Source organism: Pezoporus wallicus, unplaced genomic scaffold, assembly GCF_028554395.1.
Source record: "Pezoporus wallicus isolate ANWC-B61680 ecotype Strahan unplaced genomic scaffold, APGP_CSIRO_Pwel_v1 contig_8042, whole genome shotgun sequence".
In the NCBI taxonomy this organism is placed as follows: domain Eukaryota; kingdom Metazoa; phylum Chordata; class Aves; order Psittaciformes; family Psittacidae; genus Pezoporus; species Pezoporus wallicus.
In genome coordinates, this window is record NW_026639380.1 from 3,134,991 (window position 1) to 3,162,121 (window position 27,131).

The window sequence follows — 27,131 nt, forward strand, 5'->3', positions numbered from 1 at the left end:
AATATGCTAGTGGAAAAGATCACATAAAAGATGCAAGATGTTAACAACTTGCTCAGATCTTAAAATGTCTTCTAATCTAATAAATTTTTTCACTATTCTTGTGTAACCCAGTCATCCTTAATTTTTTTCCTTCTTGTTTCAGAAAAAAAAAAAATCTGAAGTTATTATTTGTTTCAGCTGCAGTCAGATGTAGTTCCTGTTTGCATATGCCAAAGCAATTAAATAAATCTTAAGAAGTGAGGGAATCACTGAATTTCAAAATTGAACTTTTTCTATGCCATCATGCATTTTCTCAGGCATAGAGATAGGTGGATGGTTCGAGTTTTTTTTGACAGAAATGTTGTGTAAAATTTGCCAGGAGATGTAACTGAGTAGAATTGAAGCAGGTTTAGTTTAGTTTAATTTTTTTACTATTCTTGTTGGCTTATATGAAACATTGCAAGCAGTATTGAATGCCAACTTGTAGGTGGGAAAAATTACTAAACAGTAGAAGAATCTTGGGTTCAGGTAATCCATCAAGCTACCCTGAATTCCCATGTCAATCCCTTGAGGAATTAAAGTTTATATTACAGTGAGTCAGCGGGTGGTTTAGTTCTTGATTATTTTTTTCCCACCATTATGTGATTTCTTCCTTATTTTTGAAAACGATACGATCTCTAGAAAGCAGCACATCTAAGAAAGTGGGGCTTGGGGAGTACAGTGGGGTTTAGCAATGCTATAGCCTTCTTACCATGTCCTTCCTGCTAGTTCAATGACTCCACTCCGCTAATTTGTTTTACATGTATAATAAATAAAGCACGTAAATCTGTCAGTCCACCTCTGGGTTCCTGTGGTGTGACTTAGTCACAGAATCTTTGGTGTTGAGCTGTATGTCGTCACCAGTGTTAGTTGTTAGAATTGCAGCATGTCTCATGCATTGACTTCCCTATTAAAGCTATACTATTAAATGGTAAAATGTACACTAACTTCTTGGTGATTATACATAGCCTTCCAGGCAGTTACACAGTACTTAGTGTTATCTATTGTTTCTTTTTCTAGTAGTATCTGTTAGCAGCACACTTACTGTCATGCTTTTTCCAACAATTCTAATGTGTCAGGAAGAGTCCATTGTCTGTGCTAGAAAGGAGACGCCATTCAAAGGAATGCCATTACTAATATTAAAAAGACTGAGATATGTTTTACGTTACCAGACCAGCCAATAACACTTGAACTGGGGAAAACAGGGACAGGAGAGAAGCAGAAATAATGTGTAAGCAGTGATTGTTTTTCAGTTTTTTTTTATATTCTGCTCATCTTGTACAAAACCATTATTTTAAAATGCAGGAGGAGTGATAACATGTACCAACTCTGATAACTAATGAACTTTTTAGATTCTGTTTCATATGTTTACTTTTCATTAAATTTGGGGACGGTTGCAACTATGTTGTTGTGATTCAGTCAACATTTATTTCTATCTGGTTTTCATATACAAAGGCATCGGGATGCCAGAAAATAAACTGTTAACGGAGAATTAACTTCTTTGGCACGCTTTCATACTTATCTTCTAAATTAAAGAAAATGAAATGGGCAGAAGCAGAGTGTAGATTACCTCCTTTTTGTCAAAAATGGTGGGAATTTGAAAATTAATAATAAAAAAGGGAACAGATGCAGTAACATGCCAGAGGGAGATTAATGTGGAGAGTAAAATCTGTGAGCAACAAAACTGAAGCAAACTGAATCAGTGGGAGGTAGTTGTACAATCAAAATCAGGATAAAAGAGAAATTACAAACAACCCTGCACTTGTCAAAGTAGTAGTAATGAAATCCTGACTCTGCCAGCAGCGAGAACCTGTGTTAGCACTTTGGGGTAAGGCCGGGAGCCGGGTGCCAGGTAGGAGGGCAGCGCGAGGCTGCTGGGCGGCAGCCATCGCGTGTGGAACAGATGGCGGGGAAAGCTGGCCGGGGAGGGGCTCCTTCGCAGAGCTAATCAGACAGTAACGGATAGGGCAGCTGGGAGGACTGACCACCGAGAGGCGAGCGGCGGGGTAGCCGCAGCCTTCCACGATGTGTGCAGTGGTGTGCCCGTCGGCCAGAGAGAAGACCTTGCAATGTCTTTTCTGTGCGGCAACCGCACAAACTTTGGAGGCGTGCGGTGGCCCTCACCCTGTGGCGGGGAGCAGCCTGCCTCTGCGGCCTGCGGGGCTTGGAGCTCGTCCCTCTGCCCCTGCCTCTGCCCCTGCCTACCTCAAAAATACGTGTCTTCGCTCTCGGTCCCGCCGCGTGGGAAGGAGACGTGTTTTCGTGTTTTATCATTGCAGCATGTTGAATCCAGAATTTAGCGATTGACAGAAATGCAAAAACACGTGGGTCCGGGGACCGATCCAGCAAACCCATAAGAAAACTTTGCTCTTGTTGAAAGCGGGAGAGCTGGAGGTCGGCACCTTCCCACAGGGTTGGGCCCCTACGATGAATGAAACCAGTTTTCTGATGTTTTATTTTTGCTTGGAGGAGGCACTTCCCTCTTCGTAAATGAGAGCTTGTGAGGAATGAATGGGGGTCCAAGCCTTCTGATCTTGAGTCACATGAATAATTTGACTCACGTAAGAAGTAAAGATCAATAGGATTTCTTGTGCAAGTAAGAGGTAGTCATGTGCGAGAGGATTACGAGGTCATGCCCCATGTTGATGACTGTCAGCTTGAAAGAGAAAGGAAAACAAAATTTTATCAAGGAAAGGGGGAAATAAAATCCTGAAGTGTAGCAAGGGAGGCTTGACCTGTTACTGCCCGGTCCTGTTTGATCGGGATATGTGATACTGTTTTAGACAATTTCAACAGAGAAATCTGCATCTGCTTTTTGAACTTGTGTATCTCTGTCTGCAGAAGGTTTATAGCTTGGCTCAGTTATTCATTTTGAGCAGGGAGGGGAGGAAACATTACAGGGATTTGAAATAGGTGGTATAACATAGCCATATGCTATTTATGCAGCAGTTTCTGCAATAAATCTAATTTGGTGCTGTCAAAAAAAAATTAGACTTATTTGGTATAGCAGCACATTAGTAAATGATTGTGGTAGCTTTGAAAGTTGTCATTCACTTTGCTTTACTTGCAATAGAATCTTGCAAACCTTTTTTTCCCTCTCTGCTTTTCTCCTGAGCAATTCTGTGAAAATGTCTCAGTTCTTTGTCCTGCAGCTGTAGAAACTGCAAATATTTCCACAGCTGAAAATAAGGTCTTGCTCTGAGGTAATTGAAGAAGGGGATGGAAGAAAGAATATCCTGTGTTGTTAGCAATTATGTGAATGTATAGGTGGAAAAATCAATAAAGTGGTGGGGCATAAACTTCTCCCTTGCCTACAGGTTTCATAGTGCAGCTGAAATTGTTTATCTGATTATACAGCATGTAGATAAATTAGCTGCTCTGCGTTATTATAGAAGGTAAAATATTTTACCTGCCATGATAAGACCATATGCTGCCTTATGAAGACTGATACTGAGTGATTTGAAATAGATCGGCTCTGTAGTCTTCTGGCAGTGCCTTGTAGAAATTTTGAAGCTGATACACTTTGTATAAAGATAATACACAATTATTTATGTATTTTTCTATTTAATTATTTAAACATATTTAAGATGCTTGTACAAACATGTAAAGGCCATTGATGAAGTTTAAAAGGGAAAGAAAGAAAATACAAGTGAAGGAGTAAAGAACAAATCCAAACTCATGTGTTAATTTTGAATATGAAAGGCTTTATAAATTACCTGTTTTCTTTTTCATTTTTAAAGGGTTTAAACATGGTTGACAATTGAATTTACTTTCTACAATACAAAGTTCTCAAGGAAAAGGCAATATTACGTTTTCAGATGTTAGTCTTAGATTCAACTAAATTTTTCTTCATGGCATTTAAACTGCAAATGGTCATATCAAATTTCTCTAATGATTTCATCTTTTATACATCGCATCAGGTTATTGAGGCAGCCAAATTACTACTGCATGTAGAGTGTGGTTCAGGAGCAGTGACAATACTTAAAGCGCTTTGGAGCGAGCAGTGAATTCAGATGAAATACAGAAGAGACTCGCTGCTGTAGAAAACAAGCATCTTTCTAAGAGCTTTGTTTTGAGCAGTTATTATTCAGCACTAACAGTAATAAGTTTATGCATGTGTATCAAATATTTACTTTGATCTCATTCAAATTAGGCTTTCTATTTGTGTGACTAATGACAACAGGATAATGATTTATTTTTTGAACCGTAGAAATCTTTCAGACACATGTATTCAAGGCTGCTGGATGTTTTTTGCTGAATTTGCTACTGGAAGAATCATTCTGATTTTGATCTTTATTTTTGACTTGTTCTAAGGGTTTTTTTCTCAAGTACCTCTGAAAGCTTGCTTTTACAGTAAGCTAAAATGTACCATCAGCACTTGGTATTTGTGGACTTAAAGAATTTTAGAAGCTGCTTTGTGCTTTCAAAATTGTATTCAAAGTTGTTTATTTTGTGCAGTCATGGTGATTGCTGGTTTGGCTTTTTTTATTTATTTTTCTCCTTTCTCTTCTGTGTAAGATTCTGCTCCTGAAATTCTTGCCTAGAAAAAAATTCAGCAGGGAACCCAAAGGGTCCTCAGCTGGGGACTTCATCAAACATGACATTCAAGAGCATCAGCCTGTAGGTTGTCATCTCTGGAGAAGGTAGCTGATGAATGGAGGGAGGAGGAAAAAGTCACCTGAGCACACCAACTTTGGCTGCCTGGCTGCTCTCCTCATCCCCTTGCTCAGTGCCCTTGTGCCAGTGATTGGTCACGAGGAGCGCGTGAGCTGGGAGATGCCTGTCCTGAGTGAGCAGATGAGCGCAGCCTCTGCTGTCAGCTGCCTGACAGGGCTGACCTCCTTCCCCTGGCTGTGCTGGCAGCGTGGCAGGAATAATAGCATGCCACTGTTGCTTGCCCCCGTATTCCGGGCGGTTTGAGTATCAAACTACATTTTTGTAGAAATAGGAGCAAGTGGTGTTGATTAGCTTCTCCTTGTTCACGCACCTTCTACAGTGCTTAAACCAAACTGGGGGATAAGTCTCTCTATAGTTGGGTGGGACACCGCTGCATATTCTTTTTGTTCCAGAGTTCCTCTTCTATTGCCAGTGCTTTTGTTTACCTGCATGTAGTTTCTGATGGAAGACGATCACAGCATCAGAAAACATTCCTTTGCAAATGCAGGGACTAATCCCCATATAAGCAGTATTAAGTTATTATTCAGCTAAACTTGTACAGTATTTGTCAATGCAGTTTTCATTAGAGCCAGATTCAGACCTAACATAACTGCATTTCTGCTAATGAGATTGGATTACCTCCTGGGTTTGCTTCCAGAAAGCTTTACTTTAAATTCATTTCTTTGTAAAAGGGTAATAAAATCAGTGATTTGTTACAGTTGCTTACAAAACTTGAAACATTTTTTGGTACTGTATTTAATCGCATTGAAGATTTTATTCTTTTTAAAGGATACCAAGTGAAATTGAAAGGTGTTTCTTATTTTAGAAGAATGAGATTGTTGAGGAGGTTAGTTAATAACTCAGGAGCTTGTGGTTATCAGAATGTATTCCTGAAAAGAAATATGGGCACAGGAATTGCTAAAAATAATGTGTCCTGTTTGACAATATGAATTTACTCTCAGCCCTGACAAAGAATCTTTACAATTTGTCTCAGTGTAGAAGATACTATTTTAACAGAGTTGCATATGTGCTTTATACAAGGCTTGAAAACAGGAAAAAATATTCAGGATTTTTTTCCCCTTTAAATAGTGTTGCACTTGAAACATCAGTAGGTAAGTTTAAAAAAAAAAATGCTGCAGATGAAATAATTTACAGTGAATGCTGTTGGCTGCTTTAAGGTTTTACTGTAAACTTACTCAGCTGTTCCCATTTTCTCTTTACAATTTTAGTCAGTATCTTTGTTACATGGTGTTAGAGCTAGAGTAGAGTGAGAGTCAGAAGCTTTCATTTATTCTTTTATTTGTAATATTTTTATTAGCCTTTTCCACTTCTCTTAATAGCTCTGGAAGCCTTTCTTAGATTCTGCTAGCCTTTGCAAGAATGTACAGATACATGTATATGAGGAAAACCACATTAGTTGTTGGAGTTAACAAATTATTAAAATCTGTTCTTTTGCTGCTGTATTATTTCTCCTGTACCCCAGACCAATCTTCACAAATACAGGACTGTAAAGAACTTCATCTGCTGCTGGTTAGCAGAAGTGGATTTAAATCCACACCGACAGTTCATTTGACAATGACCTTGAGGGGCTTTGCTTCTTGAGGAAGAAAGCAGAAGCTTGCGGTAAACAAAGTTCACTTCTGACAGATGGATTGAATGACAGAAAGGTTGCGAGTGCCAGAATAGCCCTGGCAGAGGAGGAAATGTTCAGTGGAATCCAACAGGAGAGGAGGTGTGAACAGGTGCAGGGTTGCTGACGGAAGGGGAACCAGATGGAAGGAGCCAGAGCCAGTTTATTTAAAGGAAAAGGCAGAAAACACTGAAAGGCTGTGCGATCAGTGGCTAAAAGTGTGCATGGAAGAAGGTAAAAATTCACAAAGCAAAACTGCACAGTGGGATATCTAGCACTTAACATAATGGTAGTAATTTGTGAGTTCCATTTTAAAGTTGCTATTGAAATATGTTTCTCCCTTACTCCTGACAGCATAAAGAAGAGAAATTTATAACCTGACCAAAAAAAAAAAAAAAAAAAAAATTAAAAAAAATCTCCAAACTCCTAAACTGTCACACTGCCTGTCCATTATTTCTAATACTCATGTACAGACAGTTACAATCAGGGTAATACAAAAATGATGCCACAGTTGGCCAAAACAATAAAAGGCACATAAGGCTGGATTCTTATTTTTTAACTCACCTGTTCATATCTAGCTCTTGTGATATGTGGGTACATAAACATGTCTTTTGCTGGTGTGTTTCTGTAATATCCAGAGTAAATTGACAGCAGTCAAGTACAGTGTAATGTTAGCACAGGATTTCTCATCTGTCTTGCTTTTGGTCACAAGTTTGTCAGTTTGCTAGAATACGCAGTATCTCGCTGTAGGATGGGGGTACAAGACTAGCTTATTCCAGATCAAATTCCCTCAGAATCAAATATTGTCTTTCAATCCTGAAGAATGCTGCATTCTTAAATTATTCTGCTTCTTCCCAAGCTGTTCATACGAGGCTTGGTCCTTTGGAGGCAGAAAGAACTGTTCCTCACTTCAGCAGTGGCTGGAGAGAGCTAACAACTCAAAAAGTATCAGGCCTATGGTAGCTTAATTGGAGGTTGAGTTTCTAAGCCTGATGTCTCTGAAAAATGTAGGTGGCTGTTCAGCAGTCATTCATAGTGCATCCGTGATCTACTGGATCATTCAGCTATGCTGAGCTGATTCGGATCAGGTGTGAGAACAGTCACTTTCCTTTTGAATTAGCTACAGCATGCAATGCAGTGTGTGTGCTGACTTTATGCCAGCTGCAGTAGGACAGATGATACCTGATTCAGCATAAAGCTTGCTGGTTAACGTACCAAAAATACTGGTTTTTTGAGCAAATGTAAATTGGCAGGGTGAGTTCAGAGCAGATCAGGTCTCTGCATCATTTAGCTGCATCATTTTTTGATTCAAAGGTGGGAGCCTGACAGTTGGAGTTGCTGTATTAACAAGCTGGGCCTTGGAGCACAGAGTAACAGTTGTTTGAAGCTGGTCTAAAGTCTCGGCTTCTGCTGAAAAGGCAAATCCCTGGAGTGGTGGTATGTGGCTATATTTGGCCACATATTGCCAGGCTTTTGCTTGTGGAGACACTGGAAGACAGGCACCTGTATGATCAGGTGGTTCAGGGAGTTAATCAGTTTGAAAACCAATCATTTGCACTTGCAGAGTAAGTTGCATGAGTGCTAATTATAAGAGGATGAAAAGAGGGACTGCACCTTATACTGGCAATGTCACAGTAGGCTGGCTTAAGTCTGTCCTGAAGCTGCATTGTAAGGGACAGCTGGTGCCAAATTCAGGAATCACGAAAAGTCAAGAAAATTACTCCTTTATTTTAAATATAGTAAAAATAATTAAAACAACTTTGTGTATACAGAGTAAATGTAAGAATCTTGTATGGGAAGCAAAAATTTCAATAGTCAGCCGTTTTAAAAGTTGTTTGTGGCACAAAGGATACTCCAGAGAAAAGGGTGCAACACTGTGAAGAGCTTAAGGGCTACATACTAAAAATTCTTCTCATGTTGCATCTTCCCATGCAATTTCCATTCTGTATTTAGTTGTCTGTTTCTGTAGGGGCCTTATCAGCCAAACAGTTCACAATCTGATGGCAATAACCACTGCAGGATGGCTGTTTACTTACAAGGTATGTATCATGCTGGTAAGGCTTATAGATACGCTAGAAAAATTAGATTTGGTTTTCCAAGTCAGTATATTTGACCTAACGTGAGATGTTAGGTACTGTTAGAGACCCTTTTTTTTTTTTTCTTCTCTAAGAATGAAATAGAGAGCAGTTAATGATGATATTTGTCTGTGACTTAGTATACAGAGATCTATCCAGGCTGAAAAGTTGTTACTGTCTACCTTGAGGAACTGGTATTTTTCTGTATGTATCTTAAAGGCATAACACCAGAAAAATAAAATCATCCTATAGGCTAGGTGTTTGTAAATTCTCTTTTATGCTGAATTTAAAGTAAGAAGTTCAGTCCTTTCATTTTGTTAAGACCAAGTAGACAGCAGTAGAGGTGGAATATACCATCAGTTATGTATATACTCCAGTTAACTACGTTCAAGATTCTTTATATCACACAAACTTAAATAGGAGTAACACTCTATGTCTCTTGGTTCCCATACCAGTACAACTTTTCATATTTCTCATGCCCTTCAATATCTCCAGTTAGTGATAGTTTTGAAGTGGTTCTTAAGCACAACAAATACTAACAGAGTAGGAATCTTTTTCACATGCAGGCATTAATACATAATTATCTTCTGGTGCCTCCAGGTTTAAGGGTGTCCTGGGTTCAGCAGTAGCAGTCATTTTTCTCCTTCTTGGTAGCTGGTGCAGTGCAGTGTTTTGACTTTCAGCTTGGGAACAGAGCTGAGAACAATGATGTTTTGGTTTGGCCAAGGACTTTGTGAGCCTCATGCTCTGCCAGGGGGAAGGGGAAGCCGGGAGGAAGAAGAGACAGGACACCTGACCCAAGCTAGCCAAAGAGGTATTCCATACCACAGCACGTCATGCCAGGAGGTAACTGGGAGTTAGCCGGAAGGACTGGGAGACTGCGGGGTTGGAGGAGGTATGGGTCGGTGCTTGGTCGGGCTGGGGGGGGCGAGTTATCGGTTGGCTGGTGGTGAGGTGATGTATTCTCTTCCCTTGTTATTTCCTTTATCATTGTTATTATTGGTGGTAGCAGTAGTGGTTTGTGTTATACCTTAGTTACCAAACTGTTCTTATCTCAACCCATGGGAGTTGCATTCCTTTCGATTCTCCTCTCCATCCCTGTGGGAGTAGGGGGAGGGAAAGAAGGGGGGGAGTGAGTGAATGAGTTACCTGACTGGGTTTAAACCACGACAAAGGGCAAAGTGGGAGTTTTAGACTTAGTGTTTTATTATTTCTGTAGACCTCCTAATATTATGTAAAATACATATATATATATAAAAGTTATAAGGTGGTTCCAATGGCGTAGCTGCATTCTAAGCAAAGAAAGCTGGGAAAAAAATAAAATCCGTGGTAACAAGAAAGTCATATGCAATGATTTTCATTTCAACAAAATTGAAATTCCCAGGAAAAAATACAAGGTAGTATATAAACAGTTGACATCATTTGGATTCTGGGAATAGGGATAGAGTTGGGTTGTTATTTGCATTGTGGGGAAAACAGTTTTAAGCTAATTTGTCAAATAATTGTAGTTAGACTCTTGCCAGAGCTGGAAATGGAGGCAGAGCTTAATCTTGGTTTCTCCCCACAAGTATTTTTGAAGTGTTCTTGTGAAATAGTAGTAGACTGGCAGAGATGTATTTCCCAGTCTTTTATCTCAGGTAGGGTTAAAAAGTTTTGCTTGATTGGTTCATTAACTTCAAAGATATTTGTACTTTACAGTTATTTCTGTAGCATCTTCTTTCTAGATCCGTATTTAAAGAGCTGAATCAATTCAAAGCCTTAATTTTGTACCACTTTTAAATGCTTGACCTTTACATAACTTTTCTAATTGCTTGTAGTAGCTTCTGCTTCACATGGTTATGAGAAGAAAAGTCTGACATTTCATTATTTTAGGAAACTCTGTATCTCTCAATTAATGTAACTAAGCACCTTATACTATAAAAACAAAAACTGTGGTGTTTTTTATCATGTTTTGGTTTTTGACGCGTTTTCTCACAAACAGGACCATGCGCATCCTCAACAATGGTGCAGCCCTCCAATTCTACCAATTGAATTAATAATTAGGTGTCTGCAAAATTTGACCGTGCAAATGTAGATTGTACTGAAGCTTACCAAGCACAGTGTGCTGGCTAGGGCAGTTTCCAGAAACTTGTGCTTTCCACTGAGAAGACCTGGCAGCCAGCTCCCGAATCAGCATCCAGTCAGCTACCAGAAACAGTCATGAAGAGCAACTCAGTGGGTAATTCCCACAATGGGATACAGGAAGGGCAATTTTTCAGCTCCTTGGAGAGGTTTAAAGAAATGACCTGATCACGATGCTTTTAAAAGGTATCTCTACACGAGTCATGCACAAGCATGCATGTGTGCGTCTTTTTTGATTTTTTTTTTAGCATAATAACGTTCACTTTATGCCTCTCCTTCTGCCCTATGAAAGCACCATGAGCTGTAAAATCCAGCCAGTCCAAACATGCTGTAAATGCAAACATGCATTTACAGATGCACAGAAAAAATCAAAACCTTTATTACAAAAAATCAGGTGCCAAAAAATCTGTAGTGTTTTGTAAGAGAAAACTAGGAAACACTGTCCAGCTATGTCCTCAGTCATAGCAATCCTAGGCATTAACAAGGGCCTATTTGATGAAGATATGTCGGCATTACAAAGGAAATTAACCAAACAACTAACGCTAAGCAAAAGATCCCTAGAAACCTGGCTTAAGGGGAAGGGAGAAATCTCGTAACCCTGAGTCCTATTATAGAGTTGATCCAAACGTATCAGCAAGGTACATGCTCTACAGCTCTGTTAATTTAGAAGATGTGGAAATCAAGAATTTTGAATCATAGCTACACTTAAAACCAGTATTTATTTGTTTACCTGTGGAATTTGGAGACTTACTGTGTCCTAGTTCCTTATCTAAATGTTTGAAAATATTAAGACTTCAGATAGCATAAGAGAAAACTCTGTAAATACATACTCCATTATAAATAGTTGAAGATACTGCAGTGCCCAACATATGATCTTATTCTAGATACATTCTTTTATGATCTTTATCATTGTAGTATTTGAATACTTACTGATAGTAAAGTAAGAGAGTACAAACATTTTTCTCATGTTTACCCTTAAAGAATAAGGTAGGTATTGTGATCTCTTGTTTCTGTTGGTTTGGGTTTGGTATTTTTTTTTTTGAGGGGGGAGGGGGGTGGATTTGGTTTGGGGTTTACCATGAATACTGTTTGGGGGTTTGCTGGGGGCTTTTTCCTGTCTGTAAGGATATATTCTGATTTTTCATTTTTCCCTCAACACTTGTAGCTGAAATAAGAATATCAACATGTACTAAGGTGGCTTAGAAAGCTGTGTGTAATGGACAGTCCACTAGGCCTGTATCATGGAAAGATTTCAAAGTAGACTGAATAAAATATAGCTGAGCCTTTGTACCCAAAGTTACTGGTTAAATCTTTATGGTTTCTAGTAGGGTTTCAAGTCCTATTTTCAAGTGTTATAATTGATTTGTGTGCCCCCAGGCCAAATTTTGTTAAAGGTACTGGGAATTAAGTGCTTGGGTACATTCCCAAAACTGTTTTTCAGTTTGGTATGAAGAAGCTTGTGCTACACATTTATTTTCAAAAATACTGGGAGTGAAAGCCCATTTCCTCTGAAAGAGCTGAGGGAGGCCTCAGCTGAGTGCTTTCCCTCTTCCAAGGTTTTGTTGTGCAGTAGTCCACGGTGATGGCCCACTTGGCTACATATGAGCTAGGAAAGAGATCTGTGCTTGACCACTGAGGCATGTACTGAAAGTATCAGTGTTAGAAAACTCAACCGGTCTTCTTGCTGCCCAAGTATGAGTGTTGGTGCTTGAGTTTCAGGCCTGGTCATTATTTAGACCAACAGTTCTTTGTTAGTTCAGATACCTGAAACGTTGGGAACACTAAATGCCAACTAGTTCTTAGTAATTTATGAAGTCCAGTTTAAAGTAAGTGTATATGGAAGTCTAAAATATATTACATTTTTAACTGTAATTAATAAACAGTAAACCTGTCAAAAGTAAGGTTATGATAACCTCTTATGTGCCACTGAACTGAGATAACTGCTAGAGTATTTTAATTTGTCCAATTGAGTTCATAGTCCTTACTAATGGATCCATTAGCTTTTTACAAAATGCCACATGTTGATCTCATGGAAAAATCAAATAGTCAATATAGAAAGCATGGTTGTTTCACATCGTAGTTACTCTGTTAGAAAACTTACTGCCAGCCTCCAGTCAGAGGCCTGATTCTACTTTGAAACTCATCCTGTATTATTTCATTTTGTATTTTTACTGTTAGCAAAGCAAAAAGACACTTGCAGAAATGCTTACTATTAATATTGTGTTGTGAAACACAAAGTTTTATCAGTCTTAAGTTCTGTTCTTTCACTGTCAAAAATCAACAAATTATTTATGCCAAACGTCTTTCACATCACTACTCTTTTCATCCTTCCTTATTCTTTACTGCAAAAAGTAGAACATTTGCACGGTACTGAAAATGGATCTGTGATCCGGCTTTTATTTGTTAGTGGTGGGAAAGGTTTGCCAGTGGGTTTTATTATTAAATTTGGTGGCTTAAATTCAGCCAGCATGCTTTTATGTTAGCTTTCCAGTTCTGTTAAATATCCAGTTCTTTGAGATATGTGAACAAGTTAGCAAAGTAGACTGCTCTTGACAGCTGTAACTCAGGCTCAAAGCAATCCGTGCTTAGAAAGAAAATCACTGTGGAAAACATGCGCCTCAGAGCAGGGATCAAGGAGAGTTTGAATTTGCCTCCATGTGAATGATTTTTTGGGTGCTTCTGACTTTACGGAGAAAATGGAAGTCACCATGAGTTCATTGCTTCTGCTTTAGTAAAACTGATCAATGTAATGGCCAATTCCAGTCTATCCAAACTCAGGCCTTCATTTTACAAGGGGTACTGTGTGAAAGAATTATAATTTTTGCTACTGTCTCTGTTTCAGTGTTTGCATTCCAGCAGAGAAAAGGTGGTGCAGTTTAACTACTGTCTCCCTTTTTTTAATGTCTATAGATGCTTTTAAAAGTTCTGGTACAATTAATCTTTAGCTGTCATTTCTATTTCTGATTTAGATCTTGCCTGTGTCATCAAAATTAGGCTGTTCTTGCTTTGCTTTTGTTGTTTCTGTGCTTTCCTTTAGTCAACGTGAGAAATTATGGAGGTTTTGTAAGAGGAAACTTCTGATATCTTCACATTAATGCTGGAAGGGTATAATTGTTTCCTTCTGTCTACAGTCCATTTTAGTCCAGTTTTCGTTTTTCTTAAGTCAAGCTCAACTTCTGTCACAATTCAGAGTAATTGCAAATAAGCAGCCAGTGTCAAACCTTCTAAAACTCCTGCAGTATTTGCTGGTTGTAGCAGGAATGTTACTGATAGTTCCTGAAATCTCTTGGGCTGCCTTCCCTGTGTTTTGACCATGATAGGGTTTTTGTTGTTGGTCTGGGACTTTTGTCTCCCTGTTTATGTAGAGTGTGTTGGGGAATTTTCCGTAGGAGGGCAGAGAGTTTGAACTTAGCGAGCAGGGAAGGTGTCAACTCAAGGTGTGGGTGAAAGACTTGCATGCAGTTTAGACAGCTTTGTCTCCAGGAAACTTTTTCATTCCTCAGCAGCCCTGAGCACCTCAGGTATTGCTTTCTGTGGCACTGGATATGTCTCAATCCTAATTTTTAGTACGTGCTAATCAAGACTAGTCAGCTACCCTTCTATGTAAGACTTACCGGTGTTTTCCTAGTCTTATAGTTGAGCTTTTATCCACTATATAAACTCATCTCTTTTCACCCGCCCCATACACACTTTAGCCATAGGGAACTCACCATGCATCCATGGTTTCTGAGCTCCTGCCGGTTTGCTCTAGTAAGTAGCACAGGTGAGTGGCTTTTTTAGAGGGGTCCAAACAAGAGCGTGTTTCCCATTAGCATGTGTTAGCATGTGTTTGACAGGAGAGACCCTAGCACTGAGGAATAGACCTTTAGAGGCTTGCCTTGAGCTGGGAAGCTTGATACATGCTGAAGGCTACCCCCAGCAGAAAGCTAGTCAGCCAGCTGTGTGCCACAGGATAGCACAGCACCCAACTGCACACAGCCATCTCACATGAGACACTATTAAATAAAATACTGTGCTACTGCCACTTTCTTTAGCTGAAAGTATCTGGGGGATGTGTTAGGTGCTGGTGTGGTTTTTTGAGCAGTCCAGTGCTCATGACAGCTGTCTGAAAGTCAAATGATGTTTGAAAGGGGTTTAAATAATCTGGTTCCCAGCAAATATGTAAAGATTTTTCCATAGTGCTTTCCATGTTTGGAGCTTACGCTTGGGAAGTGATGAAAGCATCACTCCTTAGGATAGCCCCAATATGGTTACAAAGCAATTTGGAGAATGTGATAAAGTGCAATTCAGTGTATGAAACGTCCTTCAAAAATGTGCTCTTCTTTCCTTAATGCTGTAGTATTCTTGCTTTCTAAATGTATTCTCTTTGTCAAATCATTCTCAGTCTTACCTCAAAAAAAAACCTGCCTGTGATTTCAAAGGGAGTTTTGCCTAAGGTAGGGCTTGCAACATCAGGACCAGGAATTAGTGTAATGTGACCCACCATTTGTATTGCTTTGGGGTAAATTTAAGAGAGAAGATTTAACATTGTGTGTGTCATGCTGAGATATTGCAATATCTCAGATGGGTTATTAGGCACCAATCCAAAGGTTAAGTGCAGCAACCACATGAGATGTGGCTTTATCCTTACATGATCTATGCCAATGTTCTGTTTTGTAGTCCCCTGGAATAGGTATTATCCCTAGAATAAGCCAACATGTTTAGGAGACTTTACTGAAACCTATCCCAAGGTATTTTCAGTAGGAAAGTGTGTGCATATATGTACAATTTAAAATCTAGAGATTAATATTGAATTGTGAACTCTCTGAAATTTTCAATCTGGATCCTAACGTGCACCAGATAAATATTCCCAACCATTGGGAAAGTCTAGATATGAGTTTGCAGTTTAGGACCTTTTCTCATTTATATGCATATATTTGGGGGGGGGAGGATGTTATTTTCCATGCTGTTTTTGCTTGGCTTGCATTAAATAAAATGCTTCAATGGAGTGTGGTAGTCTAGCATTTGTTTTGCCTCAGGAGTAGATTGCCCCATCTTGCATATCTGGTCAAGTAAATTGCTCTCTTGCCTGTGTACTTCGATAATAGTACTGGGCTTTAGACCTTCTTGTACAACCCCCTGTGAGCAGAACCACAAGGGGCTGGGCCTGTGTGGTGCTAACAGTCTTCTCTATTGTAATGGATGCATTCATCTCTTATTTACATAAATTAATAGTTAAAACTTGTTTGGTTGCTTAAAAAAACTCATTAAGCTTTCAGAGTAGCTGTATTATGAGCACTGTGGCAGTCGCTCCCATTGACTTATCTCCTGCTGGTTCACTGGGAACCAGTCCATCTCAGGGTCAGGTCCCTAAGCTTCAGTGCAAAGTTAAATAAATAACATTTAAAAGAAAATGCAAAAAATCTGTTCAGTGCAAAGTGGTTGTTGGGGCACTTCTTTATGAAACAGGCCATGTTTCAAATTTCTAAATATAAAATTTTATTTTTGTCTGAAAGCTAATTTTTGCTCAGGAAATTGATCATATGTTTTTATCTATTTTCTGCTAGTCACTGGAGAATGTTTGACATTGTAAGAGAAAGGTCAGTTTGTATAACATGAAGTAGGAGGGGAATGTTTAATGTGAAAAGCTAGGCCAGTTTTTTTTTTGTTATTATTAATTGCCATTTTAATTTATCATCTTCAGTATATGAGGTTTGGTTTTCTTTATTTCCTTTTTTTGTTTTTAAATAGATTGAAGAAAGAGAGCATTGAGCAGAGCATTAGCAATGAAGCAAAGGCCCAAGCCCTTCAGGCCCAGCAAAGAGAGCAGGAGCTGACACAGAAGATGCAGCAAATGGAGGCCCAGCATGAGAAAACTGGTAGGTGGTAGGGAAAGATTAGAGCCTGGGCACTCACTCACAAGCCAGGCCCACGCCTTACTGTGAAATGACATCAGGAACACCTGTAACCTTTGGCTGGCCGAAGGGAGCAGATGCTAACTACACCGGAGATTCCGAATTACATATTAGTTAGCGTTTAAAAGAGAAAATGGAAAGTATTGCCCACTGTCTGTTGATTTCAGAGTGCTGCTCTCACATCTGTTGCACCATCTGGATTATGAGTTTATTTACCTGTGTTCAAGAAACGTAAAGCTGAGAGAGACCACAACAAAGTAGAAAAACAAAGGGCTTGTTTTTGGCTGGATTTTCAGGCACACATGTTATATAAAGAAAATAGCATCAGAAGCTCTGCGGGAAATGCTCTGAGCTTACAGTTAAAGTCTCCTGAATAGCATTGAACAGTTCCCACAGTACACACATTATAGCTACTCTAAAAGCTTAATGAGTTTGCTTCGGCATCCAAACTGGAGAAAAGCTTTAGCCATTAATCGGTTCTTAATTCACTGTCGCAGCTGGATGTAATTCACTGGCTCCAAATTGATACGTTCCTTTATTTAATCTTTGCAGCCTCAAACATTTTTAGCATTACCATGTGCCCCTCCACATACACACCCTCAATCTAAAAGAAAGATGTTTAATCCCTTGCATACTTCAGGTTCTCATAACAGGAGACTTCATTGCGTTGACTTAGCTGATCAATAACTTCTAACCTTTAATCTGGAAGGAAAACAGGTTCTCCAATCAAACAAAAAAAAGCCTTTTGTTATTGTGGAGTAGTATGCCAACAACATTAAAAAGGTACATATTCTAAACAAAACAAAAAAAAATATTTTTAGAGAGGAAATCTCTAACCCCTGAGCATGGAAAGGAGGAGGAGCTTCAGCTCTTATGGTACATAATATATTCATATGTTTAATAAAATGTAATTTTTACCCACCAGTCCTGTAATATCTTTAGAAATATGATGTCACGTACATTAATTCTAAGCAGTGTCAGATAATACCTGAGGTAGCAGGCACATTGACATCTGCCATCTGATTTTCTGCCTTTTTTGCAGCATTGTCACAGTACTAGAGGACCTTTCCATGTGTTCAGGGAATGCAAACAGCTACATTATGGCTGCTGTCTACACAGTAGGAAAAGAAAAGAAGCAATCCGAATCATTTTCCCCTACTCTAGCCAGCACATCTGCATATGACCAAATGTAATTTTGCACAAGAGATGTGTAATTTAACCTTCTGGTGCATAAATTGTCCCAGTATGGAAAAATGAAACAACCTTACGGCTGAGTTTGTTTTTATGTATCTCTAGTAGGATTAGAAGGACTTGAAAATGATAATTATTTATTATGTACATAAAGAAACCCTTGTGCATTATGATCCTACACACATACAAGGAATTTGGGTAACAGTGGTCTCTCTTCCTCTGATTTTAAAAGCAGAAATCAAGAAACATAATTTTGCAATAGCTTCCTTTTGAAAGAATAAATATGCAAAAGAGTTTTGGTGCAACCCAAAACAATAGTAACTGAAAATTAATTTATAAAATGGTTTCACTGCAACTGTCACTGGACAATAATTTATATCTTATCATTAAAGAGAAAAAAATGCATTAATCATAGTAAGTACAGGACCCAGTAAATAAAATAACTTTTTTTTAAGTAGAGAATGAAATGAGTCTACAGTGTGAGTGTTTGGGTTGCCAGTGTATCCTCTGCACCAGTTAAGCAAGCAAAAGGCTGCGAAGACGTGGCTTGCCAATTTTATTCCTCCCAGAAACGTCAATGAACTTGCAGCTAAAAAGCAAAACCACCAGATTAGCTATGTAGTCTTTATGATGATTCTTCGCACAAGACCAGATTCAGTGGCAACATTGCTTTAACACTTTAGCTTATTCTGACATAGAGCCTTTATTTGGTTAATGTTGATGTCATTATTCCATGTCCAAGCAGTTGAAATTTAAAAAAAACACGACACCAAAACCCATAAGGATCTAGAGGAAAGAAATTGAGAATATATAATTTTTTTTATAAATTATCTACAAATTTATATCATTGCAAAATAATTTTTATAATTTTACGATTTCTAGTAAATGAACTGGATTCATTGCTGACCTCCCAGAATGCATTCATAGGAAAATTAAAGGAAGAATATTGTATGTTGGCAAGGAAGTTGAAGCAAATGTCAGAAAAATACAGGTTAGTATTTTTTTTCTTGTTCTGTCCCTTTCATCATTAGGATGTGCTTCATTTTTTTTTTTTGTGTATGTGATTTAATATTTACTATTATTCCACTTGTCTTGGGTATCATGTCAGTAGAATATACACCACTTACGAAACATGGATAGATTTTTATCCAGGGTAATTCTAATTTTCCACTTTTCAGATTATATTTCTGGCTATTACTTCAAATTTCTGAGACAATTCCAATGCAAAAAATTATATACTATTTTCTTATTGCTGCTCATATTCTTAAAGTGAAGAGTGGAAAATTGTTAACAAAGCTACAATTTGAGTTCATCTGAAATGATATGAAAAATACTAAATATTTGAAGTTCTTAAAACTGTTGTTTTAATTATTTACTTAAAGCTCCATTCACAATACTACACACTGAATAATTATCTCTGAAATAATTGTCATCAAAATTGCTAGTCATTGAAGCTCTGGTTGTGCTGCTGCTTGTTATGTGATGTTCTTGTTAAAATCAATAGCAGATCTATATACAAAGCCATTAAAAATTCAGGAATAGAATGAAACCTGGAAGCAATAATTGGTTTAAATAAATCCAAAAGTATGAGGGTATCTATTTAAAAGTTCTACAGGACAGGGCTACCTTAAGAAGAATAATTTTTTAGTGCTATACCAGTAAATAATTTGATTTTACATTTTTAAGTGTGAAGACAGCCTCAGTTGAAACTTTCTTCAGGGTTCATATTTAACGTAATTAATAGGACTTTAAGTGGGGAGTTGGCATTTTGCAACTTCTGTAATTTTCATGCAAACTGAATTTGGTAATTAAGGCAAGGATCATCTCGCATGGCTTATGTGAAGCAAGGAAAACACTCAGCAAAGACATAAAATTAATTTTCAAGATAGGATTCTTCTTGTATTAGGCAGATTTAATCATTCTGTTGAGGTAACATAACAGGGGCAACACTCTTTCAGGGAGATAGCTCATTGCAGTATCCTGTTTCCAGGAATGGTCAAAAGGGAATTATATATATACACACACGTATGTATATATTTTATATAAATATATCTCATATATAAAATATATGATGCTTCCCACAGGTACTGCCTCCACTGCCCATCCTACTTTCCACTGAATATAAAGTGTTGACTAGCTGTTAAGTGGCTGAAGTTGGGAGATGAATCCCATCCAGAATGTTTGGGGGAAAAAATGAGAAACTTAAGGAAATGTAAGCGATCTTCCCCTGTAAATGTTGTGATGGATACTGGAGAGAGAAGCAAACAGAATTTTTCTTCTGAAAATGCAAGGCTCCTCTGCTAAAGTAATACAAAATCTAAATAGATTCAAATCATATTATTATTCCAGCAATAAAAATGCACACAGACTTTGTTGCTAGAGCTCACAGTCACAGACTAGTAACTGTAAAAGGATGAAGGAAAGACAGAAAACATACTGTGAAAACACATTATTCTCTGAAAATAAATACCAGAGATTGCCAAGTGTTTCTCCACCTAGCAGCATTAGCTGACTATGTCAAGAACCTGAAATGGGGAAAAAAAGCCCTCTTGGATCTCCAGAAAGTGGTGTATTTTGCGCAAGAAACAGTATGGAAGAACGTATGAAAAGAGTTCTGAGAAGTGGCCCTAAAATAGCTTGAGCTTGCCTTCATTGGAGTGGGAGCTGCTGCAGTCAGTAACAAGAATGGAGAAATAGGTAGGGATAAAGATAACGTGGGAAAATGAGAATAGAAAGGTGGAACTGGAGATGGTGGGGAATGGTAAACCAATAGATGGCTTCAAAATGTGATGTGACCAGATGCAGAAAATTACTTTACTGAAGTTTTAAATGCATGATATGTGTGTCTCAAATGCAGTGTGTATCTTTCAGTAGCATCCCTCCGAAAGGCAACTTTCATGCTCAATGTCAGTGGATGTAGTGTAAAACCACAGTTCTGGGACAGAATGCTGTAGCTTTGTCCTAAAAAAAAATGGAAAAAAATTGAAAAAAGTAATCATTTTTAGAAGATTTTATAACTTCATCCTCATGTACATTAATAAAAGCAGATCATGAAGCAGCAGTGTGCCATATTTGCATGGAAAATATTTTTTCCATGTCTTCTGCCTTACCATAAACTGGATTTTGGACCTAGGCATGTATTTTCTTGCTATACCTCTAGAGTCTTTGTGCCTTAGTTTCCATGTGGTTAAGCAATAACTGTATACTAGCAGTATCATTATTTAATTGGTAAAATACTCAAGCTTTTTTTAAATAACAGAAGCACAAGTGAGTTGATATAAAATTTGGGGGTTTTAATGGGAAGTAAAGGGCCCATTTGTAATATGAGGCATTTCAAATTTATCTATGACAACTATATATTTGCACAATTTCAGTGGGATGCCTCTGAATTGCACGTATATTTTTATATTTAATACAGGTTTTCTGAGAAATCTAAACTGAAGTCTTCTTGTTTCTACATAAGCAGGAACCTTTTTTGTGAGCTAGCCCCTGTACAGGATTAGAAAAGCTTCAGAAAGACAATGTCAGACAAATTATAAACCCCTCAAGCTGTGCAGAAAGAAGATAGTGTCTGAGAAGGTTTCTGTATGCGTAGGCATGTTTAAAAATATAGTCCTTTGTTGATTTCTTCTGTTTCATTCTTTTTTTTCCCCTCTGATTGTCACTGTCTGAGTTTCTAGGTTGTAGATTAATGCTTAACACTACCCACTGTGTATTTGTGATTTGCGTTTTGTAATTAAGAGGAACAATGGGAGTCCATTGGGTCTCGTTACATATAATGGTTGGTTTAATTTGTTTCACTTCTATCTTGTTAATTGTAAATTGATCATTAAGATTTGAATTCTAATCTGTCACCAGGGTTGTGAGTATTGAAGCTAGAGCAATGATCCTGGTTTTAATCACTGATGATGAGAAACAAATTTTATAATTTTGGTACATATTGCAGTTCATATATTTTAACACTCTATTTTATGGTGTTATAAATATTGTTAAATGACTTTTAGTGTAGTTTTACTGTTTGGACTATAATGTATAAATTATATTACTGGTTTGGCAACAGTAGGCATCCAACTGTGTGAGTTTAATTGAAGTAAAGAACACACACCCGGCTGAACTATTTTTCTGCATGTTTGGTTGACTGCAGTCATTGAGCTTAATACCAGGAGTGAAATGTTTGTTGAAGGTAGCTGTACAAAGATGTGAAACAGGCTGTCTGAAGGGTCAGTCATTAACAATTATATGCAACAATACTGTATCAGCAGAAAGTATTTTAAAGCGTGTATTTGATTGCTGTACAAGTAAACAATTGGTTTTAAGAGTAGGAAAAGGCAGTGCCTAAAAAGCACTGCAATGCAAAAGCTAGTTCAGAGGAGTAAAGGCAGCATTGCCACCTTAGTGTTCAAAAATCAGCTCATCCTAAAAATATCCTGAGACTGACTTTGAACTGTGGCTATTTAACATTTGCTGGTTCTTTGCCTCCAGTATTTGAGTGTTTTGGAGGAACCTTGGGAGGTTTTTTCCAAGGCTCTTCCAGCAATGATGCTAGATAAAAACTGAAATTTGTTTTTAATTAGAAGTTGAGGCTTTCTTGATAGTTGAATGGATTCAGAAGTATAGACACTGGTTTTGTTGTTGTCCCTGTCCTCCCCCCCCCAGTCATCGTTAATTATTTTTAATATAGTGGCGAGTAAATGAGATTTGGCAAAGTATATTACTCATCTGCTTACAAGCACGCATTTTACATTTTCATGTGACATTGTAGCTTTGCTCTGTGTAGTTTCAAATTAATATTAATTTTATACAGGTCTTTTGAGTCTATTAGATCTCAAAAGCATACACAGATACATTAACATGACTGTATGACTTGTGGGGCCAGCTTGAGTCTGCAGAAGTGCAACTCTGCAGAGTTCAGCTCAGTTGGCAGCACTCCAAATGTCTGCACACTTCAGTTTCTCCTAAGTCCACTATGGCATACTACTTGGTCTGTTGGAACCACAGCTGCTCTTGTGGAACAACATCCGCGTGCCTGTGATGTGTCCTTTAGTTGTTCTGAATCCATCAGACATAGTGTTGAGTGCGTACATTTTTCTAATTTACATCTGCCTCTGGTGTGACATGTGGGCTATTTCTGAAGTTCAGGACTGTGTGCTTGGGCACCTGCCACCTCTCTGTTTCTCCCATCTCTGCAGTGGCAGCTAGGGAGCAGAAGCATTTACTCAGAACCGGTCCTGCCCTGGCTAAGTGAAATTGCTACTCCTAGTATAAATGGGCTGTCACATTCAATACAGTTGTTCAGGCTTATTACAATTATGGCTGGGTTTGTGTTTGTTAGGGTTTTTTAACCCAACAATTTTGAAGCTATTTAGATATCACATAGGATTAACTGTTCTACTTTAATCTTTGGAAACTGAGGTGGATGAATGGTGTATTTAAAGATGCAGAGGGAATCTTTGTCACATGATAATAAAGACTTCTGGTGTGCAGTCTTGTACTGGGACCAGTCTGCTTTCTTTAGTGCCAACACACCTGAACCTTTTAAAGCTGACTTCAGGCATTCTGCCTGTCATATGTGCTGTCCTCCAAAACTTCAACGTAATAAAATACTTGAATCTGGGTGGTCAAACCCTCTAGGTATTTACTTGGAAGGGATATTGTGGAAATAATTCCTTAACTGGAATTATTTTTTTTTTTCCTCATTTCAACCGTAATTACAAAAGATGTTTTAGGAGAAGAGAATGCCGGTAACATGGTTCAAAGCATCAGGCATTAGAGCTGTATTTCAGAGACTAGAGATATTGCTACTCATTTTTTTCAATGAATTCAGTACTTTCTTTTGTTTCATTACTTGTAATTTTCAGTAGCATTTTGGTTTTGGTGGATTTGAATCCCTTGATCTTTCCAGAAAGATTTCAGGTACCTTCAGAATTGCTGGAGATAAGTCCTTTTAAATCACTGAGATTTTTATCACCTTGAAAGTTGCTTCTCCCATTTCCATGAATGAGATGGCCGCATAAAAATACAGAAACCGAAGCATGATCCCCCCATTGGGAAACGCCACAAGGATGATAATTTACATTATTCCAACATGGCAAACGTTGTTGCATTTTGCTGGCAAAAAAAAAAAAAAGTAACGATTTTGAGTTCAGTCCCTGTTACCACACGATTGGCTTTGTTACATCAGGTCTCCTTTGAGCTGCTCTACAGTGCACTTTTGCTGTTAGCCACTGATTGTCTTTCTTACAGTATCAGTATCAAGTACAGACTGCATTCCTGCTGTGTAATAACAATTGGTCCAACTGACAATGCTTTGTTAATGCTGACATTGAAGTTACTAGTATTTCTGTTAAATGATTAGTGTAAAAATTCTACTTCAGACCCCTTCCTATAACATCCTGCCCAGTGACATGTACCTGCCCAGGAAACTCCTGTGCATTTAAGTTTGATGTGCAAATACATCAGCACAATTCTGATGTATTTGTCAGTGATGATCCTTAATAGAGCTATAACTCCCTATCCAAATTCAACTTCAGTCTTCTTCCAAAGTTTCCCTTTCTGAGCTCTTTTAGATTCACAGATGATACCATGTATTGTTCTCTATTTAAACATGAAAAGATTATGTTGTCATTTCCAGATTTGACTTGTCAGTGTAACAACATGTTTTTGAGGGGAGGAATATTGCTTCCCCCCTGCACTTTGTTGTGTTTTTCAGAATGTCAGTTGTTGTTGCATTCTGTAACAGCCAGGAAGGTAAAGTATCTTTGTGCTGTAACTGCAGCATATTTAAGTTTATGATTTAAAGATATATCTGAAGCTTTTTAACCTCAAGATCTGGAGTGGCAGATGCCATAAAACAAATTTGCTTGCTTTTGATTCTTACTTTTTGATGGTATAGCAGATTCTGACATGTTCTCATTAACCTTTTCCAAAGAGTTAAACTGTACAAGTGCATAATGTATATTTTATCACAATTTAATCTGAGATCCTTTCCTGATATTAAGAAACAGCTCATGCCTGTTTCTCCATGGGCTGATGGTTAGAGATGTAGCAAGTAGCAGTCCCAGGTCATTCATGGATCTGGTGTCTCTGCTCACCCGTGAAGAATGAGAATTGCTTAGAAGTGACTAATTTTCTTAAAGGCTGTGCTGATTTTTATGTAGATTAGGGTGTGCCTGTACGATTTGTCCCTTGTTTCTTAAAGTTTTATTAATTTTCCTCTTAATGGCAGTGGGAGGAGGGTTGTTCGGGGGTTTTTTGTTTGATTTTTTTATCTGTGTAATGGTATTTTGGATATCTTAGCTTAATAGTTTTGAAATAGTACTACTACTGAAAGTTCAACCTGTACAGTGCAGTAAACATTAAACAAGTTTTTAATAGCCATTTTTTAAACTAAATTTTAGCTTTCACTAATAAAGAACTTAAATGTGTTTTCAAAATGCTGGCCAAATTCTTGCTGAAGTATGAATTTACATTTACTGATTTTCTTTAACATCAACACATAATGTCAAATGACTTGACTGTTTAAAATAGGCTGAAATTAGCCTAGCCAACCTATGACTGAGCCGGATACTCTTCATCATCATGTTCTTTTGTCTTAAGATTATTTGAAACAGTGTTCTGTTTCTGTAAGTTCTAGTAATAGCCTGTTTATGCATTACATATACATGTATGAAATTTTATAAATGCTGAAGCCACATATTGATGGCACGCTGCAGGATGAAATCTGACAACATCCATCATCACTGTGTTTTACTTCTGTAGATCTGAAGTCAACCAGCTTAGTCAGGAAAAAGAGTATCTTCATGGCAGATTGGAGAAGATGCAGAAACGGAATGATGAATTGGACCAACAATGCATCCAGCATGGAAGAATGCATGAGAGGATGAAGTTGAGGTAGGAGGTCCTGTTAATCTGTCAGTATGTGGTATCCTCTACTGTACCTATTGTGTAAAGTTAAAAATGACAATAGGTTGTTTGAAAGTAATATTATTTCCTTATGAAAATGACCACCCTTTCCCCCTCCCCAAGCATTCTGTCAAGGTTTTTTTTATAACATCTTTTGCTTGTGCCATTTTGGATAAATAAAAGGAAAGCTTGAACAACATAGTCTTCCAAAGAATTTAAGCCTAGTGCATATGTGTGTGGGCTGCTTCGGCTGTTCTCTGCTCTAACTTGGATGAATTGTCTTACCATATTAAAAAGAAAAGGAGGGGTGGGGGGAGAAAAGAGGAGATTGTTCAGTGGTATGAATGTAGAGTACAGATGTGGATTCTGTTATGCCATGTAATAGGTGTATTTTGGGTTTTACCATCATTTAACTTGTATAAACAGACAAGTCTTACTGAAGATCTTAGTCTCCAGAGAACTGTTAACAGCTTTCAGGCACCACTAGCCTTTTCAGAGAAGTAGTGACTTCCACAGGAAGAGCTGTGGAAGCAGCTACAGCAAGGCTAGTATGGAATATTTCCACCAATACCAATTGACTGTTCTGTCCAGAGTGTCCAGGCTGATAATGCCTTGTGCTGTGATTCGGATTAGGTGTCCTTAAAGGTCACTGTGGAAACTTTTCTTTTTGGTACCAGAAAGTTAATCTCTGCTCTCTTGTTCTGTTTTCCACTGCACATTCAGTGTTAACAGGCACTTAGGCATGGTTGGGGCGGTAGAGGATAAAGTCAGGAGATGACTGATAGGCAATTCTGCAAAAACCCAGTCAGTCATGGTACCTCTGATCAGTAGTGAAATGCAAAATACAGTTTAACTTTATTGAGACTAGATAGTCCTGGCTGGGAAAAATTCTCTCTGCTTTATTTCACCACTGACCACTTGTTAGGAACAAAGCTTGCATGTATTGAAGCCGCCAGTCTTGTGTACTTTTTTCCCAATTACTAATGATTTCTTTTTTAATTTTCCCCCTGCCATCTCTTCAGTCTGTCCAAGTCAGCTTGTTTCTTGCAAGCTCTCCATGCATTCTTTTCAGTCCTCCAGACCCCCTCTTTCATCTTCCTTTTCACATCTGTCTCTACCTCATCCTGTTCTTCTATAACCTAGGATTGTTACTGTCCTTAATATCTCAGAGAACAAAGACATTCAAAATGCTACAACTGTGTCCCTAGTCTGTATGGCCACATTCCATTTATCTCACCTCCCTTTTGGTTTCTTTACTTGTGGTAGATTCTTAGCATATGGGGGACATGCACTGCAGAGTCAGGGTTACTTTCAGTGAAAAAAAATACATTTTTTCTCATCTTTTTTTTTTCTCCTGACTGTTCATATGTAGAATTATAAGCATGTAGTTTAATGTAAGACTGCTTTAAGTTTTTAGGACAACCTTTCCTCTGTCAGAACCAAATAAAATAGATCTACTGGAAAATGTTGCTCATTCTGTGCTGCAGCAGCAATGATTATACACTAGAAAAGATTGAAAGCATTAATCCAGAACAGAAAGTAGTTTGAAAGCAGAGTGGTCATGCTGCAGGCAGTGCCTTACCTTCTGCTGCTGTTTTGCTGACAATGAGGAGGGAAAACAGGACAGTGATAGCATTTGTCTTA

At 38.1% G+C, this 27,131-nt stretch overlaps 1 protein-coding gene across 2 annotated transcripts in view; it reads left to right on the top strand.

Annotated features, from left to right (window-relative positions):
* Positions 1 to 27,131, top strand: part of SDCCAG8 (SHH signaling and ciliogenesis regulator SDCCAG8) — a 115,288-nt gene that overhangs the window by 47,454 nt on the left and 40,703 nt on the right. For both annotated transcript variants that reach the window (XM_057414515.1, XM_057414514.1), the window contains 3 exons: positions 16,231 to 16,358; positions 18,468 to 18,576; positions 25,344 to 25,475. In XM_057414515.1, the coding sequence (XP_057270498.1) occupies positions 16,231 to 16,358; positions 18,468 to 18,576; positions 25,344 to 25,475 (369 nt within the window). The remainder of the gene's footprint in view (positions 1 to 16,230; positions 16,359 to 18,467; positions 18,577 to 25,343; positions 25,476 to 27,131) is intronic.